Genomic DNA, 13,923 nt, shown 5'->3' on the forward strand with positions numbered 1-13,923 from the left:
AACTTTCTTCTCCATATACTCACTAGTCACTAGCAGCGTTTGTAACACCTCCTGCTAGTAAAGTATCACAGAGCTGGTCTAACACAGAAATGCTGCTATATCAGCCCCACAAAAAAAGAATGAAAAAACTTACAAGAAAGACTACATGCTGTATTGGTACATATATTCAAATATTTGGTTAGATTTCCTGTGGAAATACAAACCATTACTATTTTAATGAAGACAGAATGAATGTTTTCTGATTTTTACTCCCGAAAAGACGCAACCGAGAGCTGACACTTGTTTTTTATGGCACATCATTCCTGACTGGCTTTTTCCAAAGCAATACCCCTTTGGAAGTATCTTGGATCCTTCTATCTTTCTTTGTCAACCTGAAACTTAAATGGAAAAGCAGGATCTGCAGCACAATGTTCCTTATTCAGCTCGATCACATCACAGTAATGACATAAAAGATAGACTTTAAAATATTCAGATTATAAGTTGTTTATCATTAATTTCCTAAGAGCAGCACAAGGGCAGCACTTAGAGTAATAAATATAAAATAGAAAAAAACTACACAGTGATAATCCCATAAAGATAAAGAAGTATGAAATCAAATGATGAGATCGTATTTAGTGAAACTGCTTTAAGATCTGAGATTAAACTAATGTTTCATTTTTTATGCTGCTTTTAATAAAAAGTGTTTTATTAAACAAAGTATCACACCAACCTGTTTTGTTATATTGCCATGGAGAAGAGCTTCAATGTGTAACCGTGACAACAGTTGAGCTATAAAGGCCTTGAGGCGGGGAAGAGTGACATCTAAAATAGGTATTGAGACAGTTAAATCAGTTACATGCATTTTTACATTAAGTACCACCTAACTCATCATTAGATATAGTGTATTTCTTAGAGGAGAAACCCATCATCATGAAAAAGTGAATCTCTCCTTAAAAATGCAGCACTGGAAAGTTTCCAGGTCTAAATAAGAGCACTCATCATATAGTTTGTTTTGCTTAGGATTCACAAACCATCTGACCCAGATTCCAAAAATAGAAAAAAAAAAAAAAAAAAAGCCTTCTTTCCAATCATGCTGAACACACACTCAGTCTCCAGAGAAAACAGTCATAATAACTCATGTGGTGTTCCAAGATGAAGCCTTAGTTCTTAACTAAACAAGCAGTATGTAGTTTATAATGCTCAAAAAATACACTGTGTATTTACCATCAAGAATAAAAAAAGAACCTCAATTCAAATATGGTGTTTTGGTAGCATCTTTGTAACAAACAAAACACAAGAAAAATATTTTTGCAATGTATCTCAGAGTACACATACACACAGGTTCTATGCTTTCAACAGCATTCCATTTTTAGCTATTCTTATGCTGAATGCAGTAGCATTAATCTTATAAAGACAACCTACACATAGAACAGAAAATTTCTTACTTTTTTCAAAATTCACTAGGCATTAAAAAAGGAATGACCTACATATGGCTGAACCCACTGCCACGAAAATCAACATTACTTTTGTCATTGACTTCACAGGCAGCACCGACACCACTGCTAATCTCAGACACCTGCAATCAGTCAAGGAACTATGCAACTAAATGTTTACATTTTTATCCTGGAGCAATCCTGTAGAAAAAACAAACACCCCTTTGCAGCCGGCTTAGGGCATCTATGGAGCCTATCTTAATGAAGCAGTTTTCAGCATCCCAACTTCGAACAGTATGGTATGTGTCATTCTGACAACTACGGATATGTGTTCTGTATCCACTTGCTCAAATCAATATAAAAGCCAGATTCTCTTCTTGAAAGAGAATGTCTGTGCATTCCAACAAGACATCACAAAATCAATCTACAGGAGGCTTCACGCTTGCATGCTCACATCCTACTGGGGGGCTTCAACCATCGTGACATGTCCTGGAAAATTAGCACAGCAAGCTGTAGGCAATCCAGGAGACTACAAGAGTGCATTGAAGATAATTTCTTAACCCAAATACTAGACAACCCTACCCAAGGGGATGCAATAATGGATCTGATGGTCACCAATGCAAGTGAGCTCATCAGTGATGTCACGATCTTGGGTGTAGTCCAAGATCCTGAGGGATATGGGACAGGTGAGGACTATACTCAGGACTCTAAATTTTAGGAAAGCAAACTTTCAGCTCTTCAAGGAGTTAGTCAGTAGGACCCTCTGGGAAACGGTCCTCAGGGACAAGGGAGCAAGCAGAACAGAGGTGGCAAATATTTAAGGGTACTTTCCACATATCACAAGAGCACTCAGTCCTCAGATGTAGGAAATCAGGCAGGGAAGGGAAGAGACCAGCGTGGCGTAGAGACCTGCTGGTCAAACTTAGGAGAAGAGGAGACTGCACAGATAGCGCAAGCAGGGACAGAACCTTGGAAGCGTACCGGAATGCTGCCTGATTGTGTAGGGATAGGGTCAGGAAGGCCAAGGTGCAGCTGGAGCTGAACTTGGCAAGGGTATGCTCACCAGTTTAGTAACAAGACATTTTCCATAGGAAAAATAAAAATAATTAAGTTTAAAACTGACAGAACATTACCATCTAGAGCTTCTTTTAATTCATCTTTGGTCCAAGCAACTTCTGTCATCAGGAGTCGGAGATAATACATTGCATGCTGGTGAGGCTGTTCAGCCCTGAAGTTGTTAAGCGATCTCATGTACTAAAACAAAAAATTAAGTTCAAATAACAGAACTCTATTTCTAAACATAAAATATTAACCTTGTAATCTGAACTGTGTGTACCATCAAAGAGATACATGGCAAATGTCAAGAACATTCTCTTGCTTGTTAGACCTGTTAAAAAAAGTGTTAAACTACCTTAGTAATAATGTGAGCTTCTGGGCCTATGGATTAAGCAGCTGAAATGAGCATGAAATCAAATTTCCATAAAATTAATAGCTTGAACCTAAACTATTGCAGTTACACCTAAACAAGTACTTAGATCAAGTCACTTTACCCAGGAAATAAACATTCTATGATGACTGTCCAGGAAGGGGAATATTGCTAACAGAAAATGTACTTTGTTCCCAGCTGATTCCCTGGTGTGACTTCCTTAGAAAAATATAGGAGCATCTGGGAAATTCTTTGCCTGGATAAAGGAGGTATAAGAGAAGAATCAGTGAGTTTCTCCAAAGAAACTCTTTCCAATCCAGCTGCACCGTTGCAAAATAATTCAAATCCTTTTTCCTCTATAAGAGGATCTAGAAAGCACAAACTAATAGTTTTGGCAAACTGGGATCATTTCCAGTACTGGAAAAAACTCACTCACTTCAGGGCACGCAAGTGAGAAACAATGAGCATGAGGATGCACCTTCTGTCTGTTCCAAACAGAAGCCAGAAGCTGGGATCTCCCTGCTCCATTAGATGTAGACATGAGGGGGAAAGCTGCAATCTCCCTATTGACTCTTTTGTATTTTGTCCCTATTTTACATACACAAAAGGCCAATGTAACAAAACTCTATATAAAATGACAAAACATGCATAATAGAGAAACAAAGTCCAAGTGAACTGTAAAGACAATCAGGGAAATATCTTAAAACTATATGAAAATCTTGTACTTCTATGGATAATCAGCCCTTAGATTTCATTTAAAGTTAATGCGTTCAATTTAAATTACTCCCAAAACGAATATTTCTCATGTAGCTTACCGCTTCCTTGATAATTTCAAATCTTTTTTCATCAATCTCAAAAGTAGCCATTTTCTCAATGATCTTCTTGAGCAAGATATGCTGCTTGTCATTATAACCTTTCACAGAAAGCTATGAAAAAAGCACATAATTTGCTTTAAACGTGGAAGATAAAAGAACAAGACAATTACCAAGTTTTGTATAATTCAACGGACAATAAACTTTTCAACACTTACTCCAAATTCAATGTTATTCTACATTAACTCATTCTGAAATAAAATCCCTTTATCCATCAAAAGATAATTAACTGACAAATATAATATCGCATATTTTCCCAGGAGTTCTGAATGCAGTGAAATAATGTAATTTCATGTAGATGTAAGTAGTTTGTATTCAAAATAGATTTTTAATGATTAAAAATATTGAGTCCAGTCAGCAAACTGTACATTGGCGTACTGAAATGGTTTTACTCCAGGTTTTTCATTTTAGTAACAAAATCTAGATCCACAATCTTCTTAAATGTTATCTCCAATTTACTTTTAATATTTTTTTCCTGGTTAACCTGTTGCTCAGAAATGTATTTTTCTTAAGCAAAAGTAAGCAATACTACAAGAAAGTGGGTACTGTTAACAGCAGCACAAATTACAGCCATGACGGTGCTGGGCTGAAACAGCAAGAGACTTACAGTCTACAACCGTAATGAGATATTGATCTAGTCATACATATTTTTTGGACAATATACACAGAATAAAGAAAAAAGTCATTAGAAAAAACAACATAGAAACTTAAAAATTACATCAAGCTACAGAAAGTTTGCATAGTGAAGGGACTGGGTGCTCTACTTCTGTAGAGGGGGAAAAAAAACAACCTTCAAAATTTGGTATCTGGAAACAGGAGTTTAACTGGATTTGTGCAGTTTAATTATTAAGGGTAAAACTACATTTTACAACAGAAACCAACATACAGGTGAATTCCTGACTTCCATTATGAAGAAATTTTTCTTCTCTAGTTGCTAAAATATACCTGAACCATTAGTTTGAAAAACAAGTTGTGGTAAATGGATTTATGACAGAGGTCAATATCGTAAGTTAGTGCAAGAACCCAAAATGTTCCATCAGCACAGATGACCTTTCAGTGCAACATCTGCCCTTGCTTAACGTATCAATGTTGTACAAATTACACCTATTGTCCATAAAACTGCTCACAATACAGAAAAGAATATTAGAAGTTCCTAGATACCAAAATGGAGTAAACGGATTTTAACACATGATAACAGAATCTACAACAAAAGAATATAAAGACACTACAAAAACCATCTAGTATTAAAGTAACTCTAAACTCCTAGACTGCTACTAAAAATGAAAAAAAATTACACATCCAACCCTTCTCCCCTCCCTTTTTTTATTAAAGGAATTAACTCTGACCACAAAAACATGTGCAAGTTTTGAAACTGAAAATAGATATCCATGTTTGCGGTAAGTTAAGTGAATCCTACCAGCAAAACGATTTGTGTTGGATTAAAAAAAAAACAAACAGAAATTGCAGCACTCTCTTTCACACAGAAAACATGAAGACAATAATATACAATACATAATTTTCTTACTAAGATGCTTTGTAAGATAATACTTCTACAAGAAATTTCAAAACACATTTTGGCATAAAATGATGGTTAATAGAAGCTTTTAACAGAACTTCAAGAGAGACTATTAAAATCTCCTATCATAAATCTCACAAGAGAAGCTAAGAGATAACCCTTTATCATACTGTAAGTATTTATCAAGTAGGTATTGTCAGCACTTTAAAACATATTCTAAAACACGCAATAAAAGCAAACACTAAGGAAAAGTTATTAATATCCAGCATTGCATTCTAATGATCACATGCACAATCCATTTCCACACCTCACTATAGCACAATTAGAGAACTGTAACAAAATCTTCAAAGTTGCACCTCATTCAACAGAAAAGTTATTATTTTTTTACAGACACCAGCAACAGTACTTCCAAGATTACCATGCAAGCAAATAAAAACGTGAACTAGAATGCAACAATTGCACTGCACACGTGTTCACAAGACACTGCAATCGTAAACAGGTCACTCAGTACTGATTAAAAAACACTGTTTTGCTTTGCCTTTAATTAATGAGATATATGCAAGGAAAAAAACATTAACCATCTCATTTAGAAATGCAAAAGTCAAATGTTTTCTCCAAGCTCAACAACTCCCAAGCTGTTTCATTTCCTCCTGCATTTTTTTCTTACTTACAAGTATTGCATTCATTCCTGATGCAATGCCATAGATCAAACCTGAGAGGCGTGCTGCATATGTATACTCTTTTAAATCATCCTTCAATAACCTGATAAACAGGTATGTCATGTTGCAATGGAGAGGATCAGCATAAATGTAGCGACTAACAAAAAGAAAAACAAAAGAAATGCTTTGATACCTCAAGCAGTGACAAAGTAATGGATGAAGAAACATGACTGAAGAGTATGTATATGCAGCCTCATGATCAGTAGCTCTTGAACAGGAAAGCTGAAGAGTACCATTTATTTAATAATATAAAAAGGGGGTCTTCTACCCCATCAATCAGAAAGTTCTTAATAAATATCTGACGAACTGAAACAAATATGTAAGCTTGGATTAGGGTTGCTTTTTTTCTTTTTTTTTAAATGAAGGAAGAAATCGTACAACTAATTATTTCATGAATGATAGAAAAATAAAGAAGAAAATTTGTTTAATATGAATGGAAAGACTGTTGAAGACTTTGAAAAAAATTCAACTTAAAATTCAAATTAAAGAGAGGATGGTTAATAACCAAGATCAAAAGGAGCAACAGCCTTAGACCCATTTTTAAAATAAAAGTGCTTCCATCAAATCAATATTAAAAATGTTGATGAGTGGAAGTAGTTTTAAGGCTCTAAGCTTTTCCTTGATTTGGGTACTTACATACATCCCATAGATGGTATTTTGCAGATCATAGTTCAAGCCAGCTAGTTCTGCTGCATATGCATACTCGTTGAGGGAGTCTTTGAGTAGTTCAAGGTACAAATAGGCCATGTTACAATGCAAGGGATCCACGTAAGCAAATGGGCTGGAAGAAAATGTTGAAAGTAAAATATGCAGTTTAAAACTATTTCTCAGTTTCTTTTGGTCTTTTAAGTTTGACCTGAATATTCAGTGTGAGTATGCTGATGGATCCCATCATGAAGGATTTCCATTTAAAGCCAAATATGAACATACCTAAAAATAACGACTTAGCTTGCCTGTGGCTTGAATGATGCCCAAGTATGGTAAAGATTCCAGAGTTATTCCCTTATTTGTGCTTGTAAATAAAGACATGTTATGGTCATTTTGCTGCACATTCAGAATTCACCAAGAGTAAAATAAACCAAACATACCAACATAATTTAACAAAGAAATGAAAGCCTACATAGTACACATTAATCTAATTAACGCTTTTACACTATTGGAAAACAAAGTAGTTTCTGCAATAAAAATTAAAAGATCAACTATTTGCAGCATGAAAAGCATGCAGTACGTGCTAAGATCAGCTCAGAAAAGAAGTAGGGAATACCTGCTTTCACACAACCATTATTTTTCATGTTATTTTTTCAATGGCAACAAAATATGCAATCCCAAGTGTTATACTAGAAGCATCTGATCGCATCGTATTGTGGCAATTTTCTCAAAGAAAGAAATGCAACTCAAACACTTAAGTCACATTTCAACCACACTAACTGCTAAATATCTGTGTGGTTTTAGGATTTGCAAAGTCAAAGTGAGTTATTTGTACTATGGATATGTATTTCAAAAGTTTCTGAAGTGTGTGTAAATTCATCATCTATTTCATAGATCATCTACAGCATCTAAAAAATAAACTGCTGTCAGGATACAGCTCGCAATTCAAAACCACACCATTTGCCTTAATTTCCTTAAGCAGCTGCTAATGCTTATATTCGGAGACACACTATCGTAGATGTTCATGCCTACACAGTAAGGTATTTCGTAGTGTGTGCCAACCTTAACATAGTAAAACAAAGATCACATCACCAAAACACGCATGCTGATAACTTTAAAATACATTGCAAAGGTATTTTTAAGAAGGTTCCTAATAGGCCTTGACTTCTCTTTCCTTTCAGATTACAGAAAGGAAGCATGGGAAGATATTAAATACATATATATCTATTAGAGAATCAGAGCCTGCTACAGTCTGAAATCAGCCAAGGACTTAGCCTAGGATATGCTTTTTTACTACCACTGGGTTAATTTTTGTGGGCTCATGCAATTTAAGCACACAGGTCAGTAAAAAAAATAAATAAATAGGACTCTACTATCTGCTTTTCTCCCCACAGTAAGAATTTCTCCAAACTGAGCAATTTCAATATGCCCAATGATGCAAATCTAATTAATATTGGATTTTTTAATTAAGACTGAATTCAAAGCAAGATATAGGTCAACCCCATGTTATCTGAAATCTTCCTCCAAACTCATTATATTCTTTTCCACTTTGATACTAGAATAGAGACTTAATCAGTTTAAGTGATTACTATGCCTGTATCAGTTATAACATCTGTGAACTCATTTAGCTAGCAAAGGCCAACAGGGAGTTTTGAAATAATGAAAACTACCAAATAATTAATCTTGAAATGAAAAAAAAACAGAAAACAATTATTCTATCAGTGTTCTGGGAGTTGCTTTCTATTACTGACAACTTTGTAAATATATGGTTATTTTTAGTTTACCTTTCTTTGACTGGACTTGAGGAAGCAGAACAACTCAGTCACTGACTGTGTACTTGAAAAAATCTTAAAGACTAGGCTTTTCCCCTTTCCAACAGGGCTGTGAGTGGCATTGCCAGAATAAACACTGAAGTGTTGATATTGGGCTACTTTATGAGCAATTAATGTTACTTGAAATATTTATTAAAACTACAAGCAAGTATCCAGTTACAAATAATTAGCATTGTATTTTTAACATCCACCCCTCTAACCCTTGGGAAACTTGAAGCGCAGAGTTCACAACTACTTTCTAAAAAGTTTGCAAAACACTCTTATTCTGTTTCCTTTCAAAAAGGATACTTGTTGAGTTCTTCAGACAAAATTCAGAGAAAAGCAAAAGCTTATCATCATCCTTTAAGCTGGATTATAAATCTCATGACAGAGGATTTTACTGTGGTGTTTCTTAAATGCAACTATTGCATCATGTAAGGATTTTCAGTTTTGGAACAAGGTGACTTCAACAGGTTCATATGCTCCAATTGTTCCTACTGGATTTGTATCTTTCAAGAGAGAAATCTCCCTCATCAACCTCCTCTTAATTAATTCACACAGCCATTGCTGCTAATAACATCTGGCTCATGAATTCGTTCAATGATTCATGATGATCAGGGCTGCAGTCAGAAGAAATCCTGCTATTATTTTTTTCTATCTTACTGAAGCAGTTGGTAGTGTGAACAAATTCTTGTAATCAGCTCCAAGGCAACATAGACATCTTATTCTGATCTAGAACTGAGTCTAAAACTGTTTATGAAAACCCATGTTATTAAGATGGCTTTGTTCACCAACTCACTTGATCAAAAGAGCTACGAGTAACTTCTTCAAGTCTCATGAATACACACTGTTCATTTCACCTTTTCCTCCAATGACTATCAGCATGACCAAGTCTCAAAATAGATATTCACTAAGAATCCTTCTTAAGCATCAAATCCAGACAAACCTGCTAACAACTTCTTTTGGAGACGATGCACCCAATATTGTCAGCATCTCCTCACACCCCTTCATATACAATTACCATCTTATTTTTAAATAAAGGGAAAGAATTCTTGCCCCCAAATCTAAAAACAGACAGTTTTCTATCTGTAACCATTCCTAGGAAGAAAGAGGCAAACAATTCCATTACATAAGTCAGCAAAGCTTCAGTACTCCTAGTTTTTCAGAAGAGCTTACTGAGATTACAGAACAAATCTAACTGGGAAAGACTATCCCCATACATCTAGTTTAAGATGGCCACCGCAGTGTGGTTGGACTGGATGACCTTTAAAGGTCCCTTCCAATCTGAACCATTCTATGATTCTATGATATTGCGTATATGTGCACATACTTAGACCTTTGTGTGCTCTACTTAAAATTATTATCTTTCTATCTTTCATAAACTGATAAGGAGATTGAACCTCGTACAGTTCATTTTCAATTGATTAAAAAAAACCAAACCAAAACAAAACCCAACAGTATAACAAACTCTGTCTCCATCAATAAAATCCTATTTTGGGTTTTGGCCAGACATAGTAAATCAGAAAGCCACCGGGTATGAATAAAGAAAGCAAAGTATTTTAAGTGTTTTTCTCTCAATACAAGATGGGCAGTTACCATTTTGATCTTCCATTTCCTGACGCATCAAAGTTTAAATAGTTGTAAAGTTTGCCCTGTGGTTTCAAAAAGAAAGAGGAAACGCCCAGGCAACCTATTTTCACCAGCTAGTACTAACACCAATACTGAGATCTGACACTCTGAAAAAAAGTGGACCTAAAATTCTGCCAAAAAACATTTTACTCAAAGCGAGGACTCAACATTGCATTTATGAGCATCTACCGGAGCGGATATAATAGCCTTTCCATCAATATCACCAAATCAGTTAGGCCAAAGGAGTCAAGTTCCTAAAATTATTTTCACTTTCAGTAGTACAATACTCTGAAGACAGCAGTATTTTTTTTAAATTCAAAAGTTAGAAATTATTACTTGAAAGAAACACTGAGAGGGTACATCATTGTCCTACTCTCTTTAAAAAAAAAAAGAAAAAAAGAAAAAAAAGGTAATTTTCCTGTGATGAAAATAACGCAAGACCAGAAATAACATTATAGCACTTCATCATGCATCTTGAGGTAAGAATCACACATTCACAGATAGTACAGTCGGTGTGCTTCTAAAAATTAAAAATCAATTATTGGTGTCAGTTAAATAAAATCCCACAATTTTAAGCACTTAAAATTTTACACTGATTTGCATTACACAAATTAAAATAGAATTTGAAACTAAACTTATTAGCAGGAGAGCATTTTAGAAAGAAAACACTATCTTAAACTAATTATGATCTAGTCATTAATTAAAAAAACACACTCCCATTTTAAAAAAAGTTATATTGCAATATGTAGTAGGTGCTATTGGCAGGCATATTTCAGGTATAGCAAATAAAAGATCGAAGAAAATTTGGTTTAGAAGTATTTTTAGATAAACTTTTCCTGTTAATGTAAATAGAGCACCTAAAAGCGCTGGGTATTCAATTACTACATAACTTTCATGAACCTCTGCTATCTGTATCTTACTGCATATTCCCAAGTAAGGGCAAATGTTTTAAAGCCTTGATGCATGCAAGAAATTTTTTGCCACAGAAATGCAGATTTCAAACAAACAAAAAACTACTGGAGAGCAATTTGTGTGATATACTTAACACTGCATACCTGAAAAACTCAAAGTTGAGACAAGCTTTTGGCAAAAAAAATTTGTCATCTTGCTTGAACCATAACTTGCTCATAGCAGTATCCTGTGCCAAGAAAAGAGGTTTTGTTAAGTCACTTAATGTTTAACTGTAATATATTACACTATTTTTAGAAGTGTCTCTTCACCATTTCAAATCTCAGTTCAGTGTCGTGTTCTTAAATTCATATTTTTGCTGTATATGCTTGTGTGTTTGTCCATCTAAGCTTATGGAAACTCTTCTTGCCACATGACCTTAACACGCAGTTAAATGGCTGCAGCATTGTGAATAAGCTTATAGTCAAACTAGGAACTAATTCTCCAGAGCAGGATTGATCAAAGACAAAGATGAAGTTAGCTTCTCATAATTCTCTGCTAACGCTGGCAATTAGAAGATGTGCAATATGGGGACAGCATTACAGCAGCATATAACAACATGTTTTTGACTAAGAATACACTTGTGTATTTAACGCTTTACTAAAAAGTATTAATGCATTGTATGTTATTCTAAAGCAACATTGGTAACAAACCCCAAACGTCTAGGACAAGTAGTAAAAATATCTGGAAGTAAGTTAGAAGATTTGCCACCACAATTTTTTAGAATCATCTCCCACTACAGGAAAGAATCTAAACAATCTTCCCTATTGCTTTTTCTCTCACAAAAGCTGTGATATAGATACTGTCCCTCTTTGGGCTAGAAAGGATCTTAAAGATCATCTATATCTAACACCCTTGCCATGGCGTGTTATTATGCTTTCTCACAGTATTTCTCAAATTATCTCTTTTTCATGTTCTTAAGCAGATATTCTTTGCTTCTCAGAAATTTTGTGTGGTATTTTCCACCTCCTTTCTGCATAAAAGAAATGTCTTGTCCCTTACATAACACCCTCCTCTAAACAATATTCTACTCCTAAAATAAAAATCAAAAAGATATAGCCAAAGTCCATATCCTAACTGCCCACTTTACTGAGGGTTTTTCAGAGCAAGATGTGCCATTACAACAGAGGTGAGCTGGTGACATGCTGCCAATGGAAACAGTCACCCTGTTCCTGCACCTGTGTTCATGCCCCCCCACTTTCTCCACAACACTGGCCCAGGCCACAGTAAGCTCACTTAGGCATATAAAACAGCAGAAAACCTGCTTTTTTTAATCTCTGCTTATTTAGCTCATCAGTGTTTTGTTGTGAGGTCAGACAAATGTCAGGGCCCACTGAAAGAAAATGGCATAGATATACAGCTGGGGAGAAAATAAGAGATGCATGCAAAATAGATAACAGTTATTTCATCAAATACAGAAGATTAAAAACATTTTCCCTCAGAAAAAGTATTTTAAAGAGAGAATATAAACTAAAAGCAAATACATTTCTAAAGCAATAACGCCTTAAAGTAAAGCTTTTGCATGGATTGATTGCTTAGTTGCTACAGAGACACTGAAGGAGCACAAAGTTTCTGTAGCAAACCAATTAGTGTTACTTAATGTAGCTGTAGCATGTGTCCCTGTTGAGGTTTAGCATTTCAGTTCAGGATGAACATGAACACAGGCTCAAAGTCCTCCTCTGTTAATAACACTGCTTCAAATATATACCTAAAACACCCTATGCAGAACAAATGTTTTACTGAAGGATGTCTTCGTACTAAAGGGGACTTAAATTAATATCGTTTGAAAAAAGTATTCCTGAACTGAGCAAACTGAAGCACTATGTGTAATTGCAGAAGACTCTCTCTATTTATCCTCCAACTAAGCCTAGAACAAAGAAAAGGATCAGCAAACAGAACTACGCTTGAGTAGCAAGAAGTAATTTTTACTAAATTTTAGATATTCAGAAAACCTGAGATTTTCTAAACACACTGGGATCATTAAATGATGCTTCCAGGAGACTGGAGTGGTATTTGCTTACACGTCTCCCTCTTTTTCCATGCAATTGCAAGCTTTTTCCATATGCAGTTATAAAAGAATAGCCCTGTCTACACTCTCAACTTACTGAGCACTGTCAAATAAAAAAAAAACTGAGTGGCAGTCACCCTTCTGCTGAATAAAGAGCTTTAATGCTTACTTCAATTGTTAACACGCTTTCAAAGGGTAAAGAGAGTTCAAGCTGTTTGTAGATTTATTTTCATAGGAACACGAACAGCCATAATCCAAAGTGTAGCAAGAATGAACCTCTATTGTCCTTCTAGCAATATCTGTAAGTTTTGTGCTTTTGTTTATTATACTTCGGAATACAACACAATCTGTACTTAAACTACACACAGGAGTTAACTGCTAACTTCCCAGAAGCTAGCAAAGGGAACAAATACAGATACTTACCTTGACAAGGGCAGGATATTGTGTCGCATCTTTTTCCAATGGCAAAATCTCAAAGTTAGTAGGAATGAACTCATTCTTCATTGGAAGCTTGAATTTCCCATTCAAGTCAGCATTTTGCCATTTCTAGACAAACAGGAGAAACAATGAGACCAAGTATAATTTCTGCATAATTAAAGGATATTTACTTGTTTATTTAATGATGTAAAAAAATATTTTAAAATGCGTTCCACTAACTTGTGTGTAAATACTATTACAATAACAGTGAAAGAAAAATATCTGAGACACCATGTTGGAGCAGGCTGTCAGCAGGATGAACTGCTCTGAGGAGGACGATAAAAATAACTTTGAAAAGCTTACAAGTAGAGTGGGTAGTAGCTTTGTGTCTCACCTTTTCTGCTACTGTAAACTCTAAACAAAGGTATTAAACTAAACACATAAGCAGGAACTCTAATCAAGAATATAGGCATGGACAAGCTAAAAGCAGTGAAGTGTTCCTAAGAAACCTCTGTTC

The 13,923-nt window shown here is 35.1% G+C and overlaps 1 protein-coding gene across 4 annotated transcripts in view; it reads right to left on the reverse strand.

Moving 5' to 3' along the window:
- IDE (insulin degrading enzyme) overlaps nucleotides 1-13,923 on the reverse strand; it is a 62,726-nt gene that overhangs the window by 14,431 nt on the left and 34,372 nt on the right. For 3 of the 4 annotated variants that reach the window (XM_069864160.1, XM_069864158.1, XM_069864161.1), the window contains exons 13-18: nucleotides 13,413-13,535; nucleotides 11,089-11,171; nucleotides 6,582-6,726; nucleotides 3,654-3,764; nucleotides 2,546-2,666; nucleotides 710-801 (exon numbers count right to left, since the gene is read on the reverse strand). In XM_069864160.1, the coding sequence (XP_069720261.1) occupies nucleotides 710-801; nucleotides 2,546-2,666; nucleotides 3,654-3,764; nucleotides 6,582-6,726; nucleotides 11,089-11,171; nucleotides 13,413-13,535 (675 nt within the window). Of the gene's footprint in view, nucleotides 1-709; nucleotides 802-2,545; nucleotides 2,667-3,653; nucleotides 3,765-5,897; nucleotides 6,043-6,581; nucleotides 6,727-11,088; nucleotides 11,172-13,412; nucleotides 13,536-13,923 lie in introns of all 4 variants that reach the window. The other variant, XM_069864159.1, reaches the window with a different exon arrangement.

This window comes from Phaenicophaeus curvirostris, chromosome 9 (assembly GCF_032191515.1).
Source record: "Phaenicophaeus curvirostris isolate KB17595 chromosome 9, BPBGC_Pcur_1.0, whole genome shotgun sequence".
Lineage (NCBI taxonomy): Eukaryota > Metazoa > Chordata > Aves > Cuculiformes > Cuculidae > Phaenicophaeus > Phaenicophaeus curvirostris.